General features: G+C 37.4%; 1 protein-coding gene across 12 annotated transcripts in view; it reads left to right on the top strand.

Moving 5' to 3' along the window:
- MEF2C (myocyte enhancer factor 2C) overlaps window positions 1–18,522 on the top strand; it is a 141,770-nt gene that overhangs the window by 110,162 nt on the left and 13,086 nt on the right. For 5 of the 12 annotated variants that reach the window (XM_026866542.1, XM_026866544.1, XM_026866545.1 and 2 more), the window contains 4 exons: window positions 144–330; window positions 1,476–1,523; window positions 16,263–16,435; window positions 17,700–17,723. In XM_026866542.1, coding sequence (XP_026722343.1) covers window positions 144–330; window positions 1,476–1,523; window positions 16,263–16,435; window positions 17,700–17,723 — 432 coding nt within the window. The remainder of the gene's footprint in view (window positions 1–143; window positions 331–1,475; window positions 1,524–16,262; window positions 16,436–17,699; window positions 17,724–18,522) is intronic. The other 7 variants (XM_026866552.1, XM_026866549.1, XM_026866551.1 and 4 more) reach the window with 3 other exon arrangements.

Raw genomic sequence — 18,522 nt, 5'->3', positions numbered from 1 at the left:
GGGGGGGGGGGGGGGGGGGGGTGAGTGTAAATATTTTAACCACCAACTACAAAATATTTGAACTAAATATAGAGTAACTGTACTTGAAGGCTGTTGTGCTTCTGTACTATTCTCGTCTTTCTTTCCCTTTTTTGCTTGTACAGGCTGTTCCACCACCAAACTTTGAGATGCCAGTTTCTATCCCAGTGTCCAACCACAACAGTTTGGTATACAGTAACCCAGTCAGCTCACTGGGAAACCCCAATCTTTTGCCGCTGGCTCATCCTTCTTTGCAAAGAAATAGCATGTCTCCTGGCGTGACACATCGGCCTCCAAGTGCAGGTAACACAGGTAGGCTCTGTTCAATCCCATCCCTTTAAATGCTTTTTTATCAGCTGCTCGTGTGCCTTAGGTCACTTTAAACTGTACTCTGAGAAACAAGAAGTCTGTTTTTACCAGTCATAACAGTTTGTCCAAAATTGCTGTGTTGAAAAATCAAAAGAAGAGCCAAAGGGGTTTCTATTCCCAATTTAGAAAAAAAAAAAAAAAAAAAGTTCTAGAAAAAGCTGAATATTGACTAAGATTAAAGGAAATCAATAAAGGATAAAAGGGCAGACAATTTGCTGTTTCATAAAAAGCCAGCTTGTCTGCTTAATTCATACAAGAACTGAGTATACCATAAAGCTTAAGGGGGCCGGGGAGAAAACCTAGCCAACTCAAACAAGTTGAAGCAAGTAAAATAGGACACTCGTTACTTAAATCATCAGTCTAGAGCCTAAATGCAGAATTTATTATTATTTATGCATTCACAAGTTCCTCAAAGAGTAAATGTTAGTTGAGCTCTCCACTTGAGTGCCTTGTCTAGCAAGAGGCTGCGCTTTACTCTGGTGATGATGAGGGCTTACCTCTGGATAGGATAAATAGGGATTAAGTTTGTTCAGTCTGTCTGGCTGAAGCAACATCAAGATCCTTCAGGATACTGGGTTTAAAGAACCATTTGAGGTCCCCAAGTGCAAAGAGGAGTTTTAAACATCCTTAGAGTGAATGTCTGTGAAAGGCTGAGAAAATTAAAATAAAAAGCTATGTAAATATGTTCTATAGCTTCTCAGTTATATTCTCGTCCAGGAACTTTGAGTCTCTTCCTCCCAATCCTGTGTGGAAGCCTTTGCTTTTCTGACTAGTCCTGAACAAAAGACAGCTTTCAGCTGAGGGACTACGATACAAAACTTACAGATATAATTGATTTTTCATATGTTGTGAAAGTATGAAACGTCGTGTGCTACATTTTTTGTTTGTCCTTGAAAGACAAATGTCCTGTATGGGTAAATTAAACATTATGATTTTATGACTGTGGGTCTGATCCAATGCCGGTTGAAGTCAGAGGAGAGCTGCGGTGGGTACTGGAGCAGCACGTCTGAAGTCAGAGAAAATGTTTTGAATGTTTGCCTGTTATAAATTATCGTCCTCATTTGTAGTATTTCATTTCAACCCCCTAGGTGGCCTGATGGGTGGGGACCTCACAACCGGTGCAGGCACCAGTGCAGGTAAAGAGAAAATAATTTATTTTTATGAGTGAACAAAGGACTTCCTTCAAAGGCTGAGTCCTAAAATAGCTCCATATTGGAGGTGGGGTATTAGAAAGTGATTGGCATCGGGTTTTTTCCTCCAGCTGAGGGAAGGGTAGTTGATACTTGTGCTTCTCTTATTAGTAGGAAGAGGCTTGTTTTCAGCAATGCCAAAAAAACTTGCACCTCAACAAATTCCACAGGTACAAATGTCTCTTTTCCTTCACATTAGCCTTTCCGGGTCCATTGCGTAGCCCTGTTGAGGCAAAACTCCTACTGAGGCCAGCGTCAGAACCCCTGATCCTTTTTAAGTCACAGGGAGATTTTCCACTGACTTTACTGAAACTGGAGTTTTGTTGTATGAATTTAAGCTCGAGCAAAAATTTCAATATTAAGTTGCTCATTAGGCTTCAATCTACTGGGTACAGATTTGATTTCAAGCCCCTGCTCTAAGACCATTGTAGTCAGCAAAATCTGTTGGCATTTACTTAAATAATCAGTAATTAACTTAAGCTTAGTTTTATGTATTTGCTTAAGTGCTTTGGTACACAACGGGGAAAGGATTTTCAAAATACCCATGCAGAGAAAAAGATTAGCCCCTTTAGTCCTGCTCCCATAGAACTAATGAGAACTGTACTCGCTAAGGTCTGTGTTATCAAAGCAATGTTGTCAGAGTAGTCCCCTTTGCTCAGTAAACTCAGTGGTTTGTTAGCAATGTCAGCAATGTTGCATTATTACAAATACGGATTACAAAAGACAATGGCAAGATTACTGTTTCAGTTTGAGAAGTAAACACATATGTTCGAAGAAAATAAGCCGAGTGGTAAAACATGGAGCACATCCAATTTTACTGGGTTAACTGCTCTCAGAAAGAACTGTATGGAAAAATAGTTGGAAGATCCATTTTGTGCACTATAAACCGAGGCTGATATACATGCCAATTCTGACGTTGTCTCGTAAAATTACTTATAAAGAAATTCTGGATATAGTGATCTTTTCTTTCTTGGCTCTTCTCAGCCTGTGTTAGACCACCACCACCACCCCCCTTTTATCTTCACGCATAGATGAGTCACAGATGTTTGTGTGATGCATTTGTAGTAAAATTGAAACTGCACAGCATTGTATCAGAAAGGCACTTCAAACACATGCTGAAGCTTTGAGGGGTCATTTTGTATTAATTTAGGAGTAGGGAAGGCAGACCACGGCAACTTAGCTATTAGTCTCCTTTGTTCTCAAAAAAAAAAAAAAAAAAAAAAAAAAAAAAAAGAGAAAGCATGATAGAAAATTATAGTTTTGTTAATTATCTTTTGTGAGCCTGCGAAACACAGCTAAAGAAAGATTCATTCTGGCGGTGTGAGCATTCCATCTCCTTTTAACTTTATGTAGTAGAAACTTCAGGAACGGCAACGGAGAGACGCGGATGGGAAATCGATTGCCCTATTAAGGGGCTCCCTCTCCTGGCTTTTGCAGAAATTTCATTGCCTCGTTACTGGTTTCCCGGTTCCTTTAAAAAATACGCTGGAAAGCAATTAGTAAAGAAGGCAATGTTTTCTTTTAAAAGGGATCCGTACTAAAATAAAAGTTCACCCACACATAAATTCGGCTTAATAATCCTTGTGCTTAACAAAATCCGTATATCAGTACTCCAGTTGAAGATTTATGTTCTTTCTAAATACTTTTTCTTTTTCTTGGAAATATGTTATAAGCATATATAAGCATAGGAAGAGGAACAGCTTGATTATTTACACACAAATTAAGAATCTGTATTTCCTGCACGCAGTGTTATGCATTAAGCTCTCAAGCGATGTAACTTTGGAGTAGGCAATTGATTTGAGGAGCATATATATGAGGGACATTGCTAGGAATGCATCATAAATATTTAATCGTATGAATAGTCTTTGTTCTTTATCTGCAATAAGAGCTTTAAACACCATTAAAGAAGTGTTTTCTAAATCTCTTAAATGCAGAGCAGTAGGAAGAATTTGATACAGGGCTGAAGGAATTAAAAGGTCACTATAAGGTTGAATCTTCTGTCTTGGTTGCATCATTCCACAATGGCACTATTTTGGACAGTCCTCTTTCTTTAGGGTGCAGAAGAATAAACATCAAAAGTTCTCTTTGTTCATCATTCTTCAGAAGAAACAGAGACCTCTGTGTTTCCTTCTGTTTGGCATCTTAGAAGCTGGTAGCATGATCATGTGGTTTAATCTGTTGGGGTTCATATTTCTGGCCAAATTAGAACATTATGAATTTGCATTTTTCTGCAGTGTCCAAAAATAGTATATATTCAAAATAACATATTTCGAGAAGAAGAGTCTGAAGAGTTTCATTTCTGCCATTATAAAATGAAACTACTTTTAATTACTAGCACCAGGCCTCAGTTTCTGCACGACTTTAACAAACTACATTATAACAAATTGCATTATAAGTGCAGTATCAGAAATGGAAAAAGATTAGTTGATCCTGTGTTTTGAGAAGTATGTTATTTTGTTGGTCTTCATTATTTCAAGTAATAACCCTGAAATAATCCACAGTTTACCTTGGGAGTCAACCCAAAACATAAATAGAACTTTTAAAAGCTGACTACTTCTGTATTATCCTACACAACTAAATACCATCAGTGGTATTTTTAAGTTAAACCAAGGTTATCTCAGGTTTGTTAAAGTAAATTTGTTCTTAGCCAAACACTGATTGAATAGTTTCTATCATGTGATAGTAGCAACTGCCAACAAAATTGGGGTGAACTTCACATTTAGTATAGTTGCTAAATTAGAAATACAGCAATCTCTTTGGCACTGTTTTCTCAAACCAGAGGCTTTTAATTGAAAGAGAGAACAAGAACATTTTGGACCCAAATTGGTACGCTCTGAAACCATTCTAGCTTACCCTATAACTAATACAAAGACTAAGTGACATTACCTGTTTATATGACAGACTGTCTAAAGTTCTTTTAACCTTTAGGGAGCATAGTCTTTAACAAAACAGCTTAACTGCATCTTCACCAGAAATAAATAATGTCTATGAAGTTTTAGTACAGTAAATGACCTGAACTCAAGTTTTCTTCAGTGGCTCAACACGTATGTCGAAAGCCTGATAAAAGGTTAAAACTTTTAATATATTGTAATAGTTTTAAAATGACAGTATAACAGTATTGGGGGACATCTCTCTTTGCATCTGTACTTTAAGCTTGATTTTCAAACTGAATTATTTTTTTGGGTTTTTTTATATGGTTTTCAGATTATGACATTTTGTATTTTATAATTCAATTTTCTTTTGACTGGAATAAGTCCATCTAAACAAAATACAATTTGTTTATAATTTAAACCATTGTAAATAACAAAATCAAAGGCAAAATTCAATCTCACATTTTAAATCCAGGATGGGTATAATAAAAAATACAGTTGCTCTAATTGTTTATTCACTTTCTGTAGTTTGTTTGTTCTGATATTTGATTTCTGTACTGCCTCTATCTTGCCATTAACAATAAACTAAAGGAGCAAGTTATTCAAAAGTACTTGGGACTCTGCAGATGCTGTCAGAGGGACTCATTGCTTGTTCTTAATCAGCCATCCTCAAGCTACGTTTAAACCTGTTCTTTAAAATCATTAGGAACTAAAAAGATCAGTAGTGCATTCTGAAAAATTCATCCCATGTCTTTTTAATAACTGAATCCCATATTTACCTATAAATCAGCAGCTAGTCATTTCCTACTGGAAATTAACCACAAGCTAACAGTTGCCTTCTCATCTTCTGAGGGCTGAGGTCCCGGATCTGCCAGCCAGTATCATAATTTGCTAGTGCTTTCCTGCTCCTTTTTCTTTTCTTGGTCATGCACTGACTGTGGGTGAGTGTATTATATATTCTACTAGTATTTCAAGACACATGGGAGTATATGTAATAGTAGGTTTTTTTAATTTATAAACCCTCAGGGTAGAGGCAATCTGGATTGTATCTTCTCAAAAAAAAAAAAAAAAAAAAAAAAAAGAGTTATTTACTAAAAGGAAGCAATCTGCCTAAATAAGCCTACAAGCAGTACCAAAAATAAGCAAGGATTTCAAACGCACCTGGTTGCATTAGTGTCTTTTGAAATTATAAATATAAATAAATAATAAAAGTAAAAAATAAAGAATTAAAAGGCTACATAAATATTCTCCACTGTGCCCTGAAATCATGCTTGGCATAGTCAAGGGAAGATAAATCTTGGGCTAAAAGTGTAGAATATGTTAAATAAACAAGTGATCTTAGAACAATGATTCCCAAACCACAGTTTATGGACAACCTGTTAGAACTGGGTTTGCCAGGGAGAGCATGGTAAGTCATTGCCCTTCCCTTACTACTTGATGAGTGCAGTCACCCACAGACCTCTGATCCAAAGATTGGGCAAGATGTGGTACAAAAGTATAGTAAACAATAGTTCCTGTCCAATGAAGTTTACAGTACAAAAGAAAGAACGGGCAGTCATTCATAACAGAGTTCGTGATGCAACAGTGCCAAATCCAAACAATAAGAATTCATAAATTGGCAGGTTGGCTTAAAACCGTGGAGGGGGATAAGAAATTAAAACCATAACAGCTTTCCTTTTCTCTTTTTCCACTCATATTATGCCATTAAGTGTTCCTTTTCCAAGCTTTCCTCCATGTAAGGAGGGTATATACTTCCCCACCCCCCCCCAATGTTTTAAGGGAAATACCTACAAGTAGGAGATTTATGATAAAACAGGAGAAACACTAGAACTTGTTCGGCAGCTCTCATGCATAGTATGAAGGATATAGTCTATCTAGCAGTACCTGAATTTCATAACTATGTAGGCAGTCCTCACAAGCCTTTTCAAAATTAAGTCCTCTTCCTGCCCTCAGCAACCGATCTGTTTTTATACAGCTTATTCATTTCATACAGGGAAAAATCACATCAGTGAAACTTTGAGAATAAGTTTGAAAGGACAGATGCTGCTGTCCGTGTAAAAATCGAGTCTTGCAATGGGTGACATAAGCAAAGGTTGGATGCATGTATTTTCAGCTAACTCACGTGACCTCTTACTTACCTCAATGAAAATCTCTGAAAATCTGGCCTTTATTAGGTTTCCATCAGTTGTGTAAGTGTTGACTTAGTAATTTATTTAGTTATTCTCTGTCTCATCCTCTCTCTAATCAAGTGTCTCAATATTTGTATTTATAAAAAGACAGCTTGAAAGAATTGAAAGGGAGAAAGCCCCAAGTTCACATGTAATGAACAATTAAGTGAGTCATACAAACTGTGGTTCTTTGTAAGTGGGATTTTAAAGACAGGCATGATTGACTTCCTTTATGACAAGCAGTTTCAAATGTTCCTCAAGAACAATTTGGATTCTTTAGATAAAATACTTCTCCCAGTGAAATCGGGGAGAATTTTATGCTTTATTTCAGTGAGACGGGGATTTCACTGGGGTTTTTGTCTGCACATTCTTGCTCATTAAGACACGACACTGTCTTCTGTTCCACACTGCAATCCATACTCTTGTTCAAATTCAGAAAATAGAAGAAGGCATTGCAAATTAGCAAACATCTGGTTTTCATGCCTATCCTGAGTCCTGAAAGAGATGGTTGATGCCTCCTGGATCTGGAATGCAGCAATGAGTTTGCTCTGAGAAAGAAAGCAAGGAATTATTTTAACCTCTTGAAGCTGCGGCTGCAGCCACATGTGAATGTGATTCCCCAGTTAAGATATTCAATCCATAAATTCCGTGTTTTCCAAATTTCTTGCAAGCTGATTTCTCCTTTGATAACAGTTCGAACAGTCTCCCAGAAGTAAAAGCCAGAAGAGATAGGGATGGATTAGTTACCCATCTTTTCTTTGCATCTGCTTAAATTTCAGAACAAATCTAAGTAGTATTATCTATGTGCAAAACACGTTTCTCGTGTGTATCTCTGTTCTAATAACGTTGGTAAATTAAAAATATAGATTTTATATATATATATATATATACACATATATATATATATATATAATTTGTGTTTAGTATATGTAGTCCTGAACGTATACTTTCCTGACACTGGAAATCAAAATTTCCTGACACTGAATTTTAAGTTAATGCATTCTTCATTATTCAGTAATTATGCATTTAACAAAAATCAATATTTTCACTTTAGCTATATGTTTATGAAAAAAAAAAAAGAAACAAAACAAACAAAAAAAACCCCAAAAAACGTTGGCAGTTATTTCCAAAACCTGGGGAGGAAGCAAGAAATACATTTTCAAATAATGTCTATACGTCTATAATGGGAATTTATTCTTGTCTTGTAATATTTTTCATTAAAATAGAATTTTTCCCAAAAATGATAATTGATTTCAAGCACCCAAAAGAAGGAAATTATTTGTCATCACCAAGTAATTTGTTAAAAGCAGATGATTTGTGAAAGGCTCTCACTCCGGCAGTGAGAACTGATAAGTCCTCTACTCTTCCCAGGCTTATATCTCCTACATACCTCCAGAAAATATTATATTTTTCAGTAGTATAGTTTTCTCTGTGACATAAGTCAGGTTTTTTCCTTTCTTCTGAGTCTACAGAAGCTCATATTAAAAAAAAAAAAAAATAAAGTTCTTAATTTTTTGAATAAACAGGACTAGAATGGAGCATCTTTTCAGCTAGCATACAAAAGGAAGGAAGATATGTGCTCCAGATATACATTATTTAATTGCTGTACTGGAATACAAATTAACTTATAAGAGGTCAGCTAAGTCCTGAAAACATGTTTTGTAGAGGGGGTTATCTCTGGACCAGACATGGTTTGTACATCCTGCACATGTTAAGAGATCAGGCGTATGCCAGTTACCAAAAAAGCTGTTATCCAAACTAAATTTCAGCTGAGCACTGCTGAAAATCATCATCGATTTTTGGTGTTGATTTCTCCTACTAAACTAAACCTTATTGTGGAAGATCACTGCATTCCTAGTGCAGAGCACGGACTAACCTCTGCAAAAGTGAACAGTGAGCGAGGAGGGAGCACTAGGCAAGGTCGCGGACATTCCACCGTGCCTGCTCCTCGCGGTAGCAGCTGCAGTGCCAGTGGCAGGTTAGTTCTTTTGCCATGGTAAGACACTTTTAAATAACTCTCTGAACCCTGATGCTTGCTTTGAACTACAGACGTGTAATATTTATAAAGCACATAACTAAAGAACGCTGTGTAATTTTCCTAAGTGATTTTTCTCAATAATTACAACTTAGTTTCTGTGATGATTAGGTGAAGCTTCAAGCCAAACAAGATAACTTGAAATATATGGGTTCTGAAATGAGCACGGCTATTGATAAATAACCATGTTAGAACAAAATAGTGTTGTGGAAATGGAAATAAATTAATCAATATAATCAGAACTAAAGATATAGGAAAGGTAGTGTTTCTGTGTTAAAGCTACATGCTCTGAGATTCCTGAAATGGGGTGCCATTGAAGAGTTATGAAAATAAATAGTAAGATGCTATGATCAGACAATATAAGAATATAAGCATACTGACAAGAGTAACTGTACCGCAAAATTAAAAAACCACAAACGGGACCTGGACTTGCATCTTCTATTGCCCTCTTCCTTTGCTGAGCAAAAAAAGGGAGGAATAAGGAGGATGATCCTTGAAGAAGGAAGAGCACTCCCCTTTCTCTCAGTGTGTAATTTGCAACAGACCCTCACTGCCGATGCGATGTATCCCTATTCCAAAGGTTGCAAGGAGGGAGTCCAGAGGTGTGCTGAAATTTCTGCCTGCAGCTCGGGAAACCTAATTGCAGTCAGAAACATTTTGAAGTGTCGCTCACAGTTCCTTATGTGGGTAGCCACAGGCTAATTCTGTAGACGGTCAGGTGCCACCTTTACATTTATCTTATTAAGGTGTGAACTCCTAGGCTAAAGTGGCAGAATACTTAGTGCAAGAACTACTTTAGAAACATTTAAATACAGATCTTATTATAGCAACAAAACATAACCGCAGTGTTGGTGATCAGGTTAGTTTGCCATGTACTTAGTTACGCACTTGACTCAGCAGTAAGGTATTTGCATGAAATGTAATGGTCTGTGATACACAGGTCGGGTTTCTGTTCTCATGGCCTTTCATTCTACGTCTAAATAAACTCATCTATTTCTCCATTCGGCTGAAAAAGCATCTCAGATTTCTAGCCGCCTTGTTTCATGGTTTGTCCTCAGATTTCCAGAAACGTGTTTTGCAATGTGTTCTGCATTGTCAAGTGGCCAAAGAGCCACTTCTTTCAACTTCTGCCCAAGAAGCATCATCTCTGTCCTGAAGGAAATCTGAGCCCAGTTGCTGCAGTATGGAATACACATGCCCTTTTTAAGCAATAGTTATGTGCACCTGCAAATACTCCACTTAGAGTAGATCATAAGGATGTTCCGAATTTTATATGGCACTAGCCCAAGGGTTAGAAATAAGTTTGACTACTTCATCATGTAAACAGTTTAATAAGGTAGCTGGCGGTACTCGAATTAAAGATTCCAGGGGGAAGAATTGGGGTTTAATTCTTTCATGATGAGGAACATGCCGCCAGGACACACTGGGGGCAGCTGAGGGCTGGGGAGAGCGGAGGTTCCTGGGGGTGGCAGGGCAGGGCTTCGCAGCCAGAACCCATCCCACTGCCCCAGCCACCCACTGCCAGCCACGGCGAGGCCATCCCACAGCCCCAGAGGGACGGCGAGGGGCAGCCAGGGACAGAGCCAGCCCCAGACATCAGGCACCCGTAAGGGCATGGGGATGGGCCGGGGCGTCAGCCCATGGGTGGGGGTCTGGATCAGGCCTGGTGAGGGGAACTGTAAGGCTGGTTAGAAGACTGTTGGTGACAGTAAAGACAAGACTGAGCAGTAAGAGCCATACTGTCTGAGTGTGTGGGAACTGAGCCTAAGTGCTTGAACCAGCCCAGAGACATAGAGAACTGAAAAACATGGGCCACAAAACAAAGCAGTCACTTTCTTCATAATACGCTACACATATAAGTAAATCATACACACGGTTTTCCCTGGGAAATTTGATGCGACCATTTACCTCCGCTGCAGCTGAAGCAGTGGAGATTTGCCTGGTTTCCAAAATGGGATCTCACTAACACCCGGAGTCATGAAACGGGGTGTGCAGTGTAACCTCGTGCTTTGGGCGTCCCTGTCCACGTCACCCTCCATGTGCACCTCAGTTGTCTACAGCATTAGCAGTATTTTAGTGATTCCCAAATACTGGAGGTTTTTCCCAGCACAGGACAACTGTAGTACCATCAGAGACCTTTACACAGCTTCAGACTTAAAGAGCAAGGATTTCCCATTAACAGTTAACACAACTTAAAAATTGCTTGGCAAGAATAGAGTGAGTTAGAGACCTGTATATCAACTTACTGTTATATTGTTGTGTGAATCTCTACCTTTTCATTTATATTATTTCTAAATGGTTGGTTTCTAAAACTATAACAAAGAGTTATTGAGATAGTTTCTCCACATTCTCTTCCCATTTTTACAAATATCTGTGTTCATAGCACTTTCATCCAATTTCAGTCCAAAATGCAGCTGACATTTCACAAGATACTTGAGAATTCTTTCACACAAAATCAGTAGGTTTTATGTACCACATCTGTCTAAGCTGGCAGCCAGTAATTCAGTAAAGGTCCATTAGTGCAATGTTGTGGGACTAATGGGCAGCTACTTTAACATAAAGATTTTCTTTTTTTGGGTGAGCGTATCTGCAGATTGGTTTCCTTCTACCGCTTGCAGTTAGTAGAGGTCACGTACTGTGAAATGACTAGTATGCAACATGTGAGTAAGAACCTTCAATTATCTCTTTTTAAAATTACGTTTAGGTGAACACCAACCAGTACAGCTTCCTGTCATTAGTGCTTTATTGTCGGTATCTATTTTGTTTGAGTGGTAAAACATAGCCTGTTCCAACAGTGTGTATGCATTTAAAAAAAAAAAAAAATTACACATAAGATGTAAGAAAGAAAAGGAACCCTTTCACTTCTAATTACTATCAGGAACAATTACCATTCCTCCAGAAAGTGCGGAAAATGAAGTGAGTGAAGAGTGAAAAACTGGGTGTAAATTTAACAGAATTTCTATTACTGCATGCCTTCTTTTCTATATACATACATTTTGAAGTGGAGGTAAATTGTAGCATCATTGGTTCTTGTGTTTATATAGATTCATTCTAAATTTAACATTCTTTTTGAGAGCTTTGGTAGTCAGTCATTATGTCATATGTATGGGATGTGCATTTGATACAACCCTGTAAGAAGCAGGAATCCTCCATGAAGTGAAATGTACCTATTCTTCGTGGAAGAATTATGATAATTTCCACAAGTAAGAGCATACATTTGTTGGTAACTTGAAATGATCACTAATAATTCTTGAAACTCCTTTGAGAATTTGAAAGTTCTTTTCCTATTCAAATTAATGCCAGGTAGACATCCTAGATTCTTAAAGATCTTGTAAATTCTCAACCCATACGGTCAGTGAAAAGCATTAAATGAAAGAGAGATCAAAGAAAGGACATATAAATTATGTGTCTTGTTCTTCATTCTTCTAGGACTATCATGGAGGCTTTTTCATTCATTTTTGTATCTTTGCAATCACAAGTTAACAAGAAACAAGTAGGAACATGACAGGTTCAGAACTTCAAGACATCAAACTACAAATATTTTCCAGTTTTTCAAGACTTAAAAACTTTTAATCATGACAATGCTGTTCAAGAATGATGAGAGATAGGGAAATAAATTATTCTTCCCTCATTTGTTTTACCTTAATGAGTGGAAATTTTCCTGGCATAAATGGTCAGTGCAGAATGATTGTCCTAACTCTGAGAATGTAATGAATTGCAACCACTGTAACACCAGTGACCAAAACTGCATGTAAGGTACAGGCGTTACTAATGGAGGGTGAAAGAAGAGATGTAAACTCTGCTCTCTGTTCTGTCCTGAATAAACCTGCGCCCTACTAGTACCCTTAAATTCTTAAAACATGGAAGTGACTATTTGAGATGGTAGTCCGTGAATTTGTAACATAGTTCAAATTGTAGTTTTCCATGAGTAACGGAAATTTCTTTTTTAATAGTTCTTCTTGACTGACTGACTACTGCTGCACAAAAATAACTTTTCTGTATGTTTTTAAAAAGTGATATTGCAGGGATTAATCATGGGGTCTGCGCTTGGTCGGAATTCCTTCTAAAGTCAGTGGCACTTGTGCCTAAATGCAGAATGTGGGAGCATGCCCAAGAAGAGCTTTCAATGCTCAGAAAGCATTCGTCTTCATATTCTGCCATTAGTCCAAATACAAAGTCTGGAACTGCATTTCATGACACGTGCCGCTCCACTAGTTCTGTCTAGAAACAAGCTCTTTTCTGTGTAAAATATTTTTACCCCTTCAAGTCAATATAACAAACAACATGAGGAAAAATAATTTTCTCTGAAAACTTCTTGAATTGAAAATGATGTAAATTTACAAATTCTGACATATGCCCTTTAAAACTTGTGCATCTACTGTTTTTATTTTCATTATACATTACAAGTTATATCCGTAATGTTTAAAAATGTTCTATTCCAGCAAAAATATGGCTTTTAACCAAATAAAAATGTAAAGCCAACTTGCTCTAAAATCCATCTGTTTTTCATTTTCTTATAATCTATAATCAGGAAATCCATTCATACATGACATATAATTTTTGCGCTTTCAAGTGGATAGTGGAATGCGATGTTCTGCATACAGTCACATCTAAATTGATAATTGTCCAGGCAGAGTGTAATTTTAAAGTATAGGATGAAGGAAGGTTTAATTTGTATATTAGAAGTCTTATACATTTTTTTGCCTGTGAATGTAAATGAGGCCATTCTCTTTGGTGGATTTATCTGAAGGTGGGACAGCTGCCTCAGAGCAGGCCACAGCTTTCTGAGTAAAGAGGATACGGTCTGAGAGCTGGTCTAAATGCAGACTTTTCTTAACTGTAAACCACATGCATGCATTCATCATTGATTTTCAAATGATGGGTTTCTGTGTCATTGGTTTAAGGTCTGCAGTCTTACATTCCTGACTCCAGATTATACCAAAAGAATAACAATTTGGTGGCTGGAAAGAGGAATGGTTATTATATGGCTCCAAAATGCTAGCTGGCATAATATGCCATGAACAGCAGAAATCTACTGGTAAAGAGAAGATTGCAGTAGTTCTTAAAAATAATTTGATGTTCTAAAAATATAAATGTAAGAAATGTTATCGCTGTTCAAAATATCTTACATCGGTAGGTAAATAATATAAATGTCTGGTGAAAGTTTCCTAAGAGTAAAGTTTTATACAGATGCATTCTTCCTCTTGATTTTTAATAGTATATTTATATACTATTAAGTATATTATAATATACTATAATAGTATATTTGTATTAAGCAAATATAGAAAATGGGAGTCCTTTCTTGTAAAGGTTTCTATTCTCCAAAAATCACAACTATAGAAACAAACATGTAGGTTACAGTTCATGCTGTTTTGTTGAATATCTTAGGTTGTACATTGTAGAACAAAACAAAAAAACAAAAACAAAACTCCAAAACACTGCTTCTTCAAACAGCTTAATTTTCGCTCTCTGAACAAATTCTTGTCATGCAGCAGATTTCACAAGGCAGTTTTACTTCCTGTTGGTAAAATAGCTCCTGCATGAAACCAGCACCAGAGAAACTCTACTTTTGCTTCAGTTTCTTCTGCTGATCACTTCTCCACATCATTAGCTTTTCAGCAGTCAGTTTGTAAAAGATCGACTTTTAAAAGGCACTGCAGTTTCTACACAAAACATCGTGGTATATTCGAAACGCCACTTCTAACTTCTCCGCCTCTATTAACACATAGCATTAATTAAAGCATGATATGTAGCAAATCTGTGTTGAGAGCAATTGTTCATTTTTTAAAAAGCCTACTGACACAAAATAGAAAATTCTTGACAGTGTTGTGCTATTTTAGCTCAGTAAGTGTAAAATACACTTTTATTCATTAACTCATCTTGCTAACTGTAAGATACTATTAAGGAAATAAACAACAAGATTAACTGTGAAAAATATTTTAATACAAAATTTCCGAGTGATCTGAATGATTATAAACTTCCATCTTAATTACTTTTTGAAAAGGCTTGGGAGATCATCATAATAAAAAGCAGGAGAATAAACAGGCCAGGCCAGACCAGGACTAAATGTACACCACAAATATGGAAGTCAATCTCTTCATGATACTTTTCCTGGGTACTAAAGCCGAATGTTCACAGTTTAGGGTCTTCCAGGGCATTGAGTGGTAGGTTTTTTTATTTAATAGCCTTTGACAAAGTTTTTTTCCATGGATTTGCTGATCTGATAAATACAATTAGCTGATGTGCTTGCGGATTAAAAACATGATTTGATGTTAGTCATGCTTGGACACACTTCATTATCTTAACTGGAAGACAGATTCACTCACATGTACTGTAGTTTTTATGCCCACCTCGTAGACTTTATCAAATTTAGTTCCATAATCCACTTACGTCCCTTAGGACTGTAAACCCCATTTCACATGTGGAAAAAAGTGAGATGCGGAGTTCTTCGCTGACTTTGGGACGACAAAGGAAATTTGAAGGTCCAGGGCTTCTAACTCACCGAGCTCTGCCACACTCACTAGCTCATCTGCCCACACTGTTTCTAGGTTGTGTGTCACAGCTTATGAGCTGTGAACAAAAAATGAGCACAAGAACAGAAAGTCTTCCCTAGCATTTGTTTTCTTGGTATTTATCCATGAAAGTTTTCTCTTTGTGTACTTGTTTTCATGCTATTCACTCTCTATGAGTGGGCAGTTTCTGTATCTCTCTTGAGCCTGTAAAGGCAGAATTTCAAGGCTACACTAAAAAGTCACCTCTTTCCCCAGACTTTGTGCGAGTAAGAGGTGAAACTTGGTAGATGAAATAGGAAGGTCTCATTTTTAGTGAAATGACAGGTCAGTAACCTTATGGATGTATGTTGTCTGTAGTACACGTTGTGGGAAAGACACTTTTTCCTGAAAAAGGCCAATGAAGCATTTGCGTGTCAGAATTGTTCCTGGGGCCTGCAGAAAGCAACAGAGAGATGAAGATGAAAGATACGGTGATATTTTCCAAATAAGGTTATGCTCTTGCTCCCATTGACTTTAGTGATGACAGAATCAGGTCCAGAAAGTGTGGTGAACAAGAGCCAAAAACATTTAAGAATCTTCCTAGTCCTCCCCCTGCCTTTTCTGGAAATTATAGCCTTGCTATACTCATCCTTTGTTTAAAAACAAAACAAAATCATGACCTGGAAAGGGCTGAGTAAGGCCAGGCAGAATCCTCTGTAGTTGTCAAGAAAACACAGCATCGCTTTGACTTTTTTTTTAAACCATAGGATTGCCTGACTTTCCTGATTCTCTCGTAAGGCAAACGTTAGATCTTGGCTGCTTTGAGTGCACAGTATATTGTGCTCTATAATGGAGTTCTGTAAGCAGAGTCATAAAATCAAGTTACTTTCAGCACATCACTGAGATGTCAGCTGTTATGAGAGAAAGCATTTAAGACCAGTTGTTCCAAATAGGGCATTTGTTGTATTTTCCTGTGAAGATACATTACATGACACAGGTATTTACCTTGATTTTTTTAATTTGACATTTTTAGTATTCAATCTTAAGAAATACATTGGCGTTTATTATCCTTCTCTCTTTTTTTTTTCTTTTCCTCTTTTTTTTTTTTTTTACCTAAAAAGGAAATGGATATGGCAACCCCCGCAACTCACCAGGTCTGCTGGTCTCACCTGGCAACTTGAACAAGAATATGCAAGCAAAATCTCCGCCTCCAATGAATTTGGGAATGAACAACCGTAAACCAGATCTCCGTGTGCTTATTCCACCTGGCAGCAAGAATACAATGCCATCAGTGGTAATGCATTTTCAAAGCTTCTTTTTATCTCCTTCACATAAGAGTTATTTAGGAATTTCAAGGTCTGCTCAAGCAACTAAAATCAGCAGAATAACATTTCACATTCTTGCTTGTTTGGTCTTTCTGTCTAACCTTAAGGCTTGACATCAAGCTGAGGATGTAGGCAGAGCCTGTTCGATTGCTTTTATGAAGTCATATTTACTTCCTCCCTTTTTTCTATTGAGTTGCAAAATAGGAACTGTGCTCTGCACAGCCTAAACTTCTGCACTCTCTCTCCTAGTAGCTAGAAGAGCCTTTCCTGGATTTGTTATAAAGGCTGAATTTAACCCTGAGTTTTCCTAACCTACTGTTTTTCTTAAATATTTAGCCACACAGACTCTCAGCAGATGGCAGATTAACTACAAATAAATTAATCTGAACTCTAGCACTTGAGCTCCCAAGGCCAAATTTTGTAATGATAAGAGATGGTAAATAGATGGAGGAGGATAGAAAGATATGAAAATGCTCTATCTCCTGCCAGGATTAACGAAATTTAAGCAGGCTGTTATGCTAGAAGGTTGAATCATGAAGGTGTTGTCTGCCTACCTTGTAGTTCCCTTCTGAAAGTCAGTTAGTGGCTGCAAGTAAATCTTTCATGAGTGATTTAACTTTAAAAATGAGCTTGATTTAAAAAGGATCTTGATGGTAAATTTAAGTGACGCTATAAACACATTTTTTCCGTTATGTAACAGACATTATTAAACTAACTTCCAAGTTGGCTACTTCAGCTTGATGTATGATAAATTAACTGTGAACATCAAACTAAAACCCCCCATATATGTGATGCTGCCTTCTGAGAGGATAAGTAACAAATAGTCTCCTACAGGGCAGCACTCAAAGTCGACCATGGCAGTGACGAGCTGTCTGCATCGAATGATTTATTCCAAGGTCCTTAAAACTGATACTTTCCCAGGGATTCTGCGAATGGTCAGGTCTCCTGAAACCAGGTATAGCAACACAGTCTGCAGCCACTGGGGCTGCGGAAGAAATAATGAATTCTGAAAGTCTTGTGCTGAAAACTGGGTAGATTGTCCTCGCAGCTGAGACAAACATCCCGTTAGAAGGACAAAGAAGAGATCTATGAAGTGATATTTTTCCAAACTGTGCTCAGAAAGTGTTTCATTTGCTGCCCCTATCAGATGAAGCTGTTCCCTAGGCTAGAAATCTGCATCCTGGTAAATATTTATATTCACTAATTTTTAATGCTCCTTTCCTATGCACTCAGTCTGAGGATGTTGATCTGCTCCTGGTAAGTGGTAGTGATGTTCATCTTAATAATGAGGAAAAGAAAGACAGTTCTTTTGTATGACTGATACTTGTGTAGGTCAAGTGTTGGTTGAATTAAAATGGAAAACATTGTCATAGCTATTTTGTGAATAAAAAGTTGATCATAATTTTTGAAATACAGCAGCATGGAAGGCCAGGTGCAGTTGTTGCACATATTCAAATTATGCATGCTAGAATCAAGCTTTCTTGATGCTGGTGCTTTGAGAGTGTTAAACTTGTGCTGTTGAAGAAAGTGCAGCCTTATGAGATTTTATTTTTTTTGGTGGCTCTCTGGTCATTTTATCCTGCCACTCACAGGATTCGAGTTCTCTAGTGCAATTTTTACAGTCCAACATCTAGTGCCCCGGAGTTAAAGATAAGCGTGTAACTGCTGTGCTACCTAACACTCGAAGTTTGTTTTATTGCACAAAAACGAAGTAGTCAGAGCACCATCTGCTGGTAAGAGTTCAGTGTTCAGCAATCTCGGGGTGCCCCTCACTTTCAAAGCATAAAATCCGGTAGGGCTGGTTTTTTTTTTTTTTTTTTTTCGTTTGACTGAAAAGGAAAACAATGGGAATAGAGTTTACATATTTCATTACTTTTTCAGATGATCTGTTCTCCTACCCACAATAAAAGCAATCTGACTTGTTACTAGTTCAGTTACCTAGGAGATACTGATGTAATGGGTTACTATGGTGACAACTGGTCTCTTGAAGGCTTGTAAATGATAGGGTTGGCAGAGTTCATAAAAGCCACATGTTAAATGATTAATTTCTAGAAAT

The sequence above is a fragment of the Athene cunicularia genome (assembly GCF_003259725.1).
Source record: "Athene cunicularia isolate RWA chromosome Z unlocalized genomic scaffold, athCun1 chrZ_part3, whole genome shotgun sequence".
Lineage (NCBI taxonomy): Eukaryota > Metazoa > Chordata > Aves > Strigiformes > Strigidae > Athene > Athene cunicularia.
This window is presented reverse-complemented; position numbering and strand designations above follow the sequence as displayed.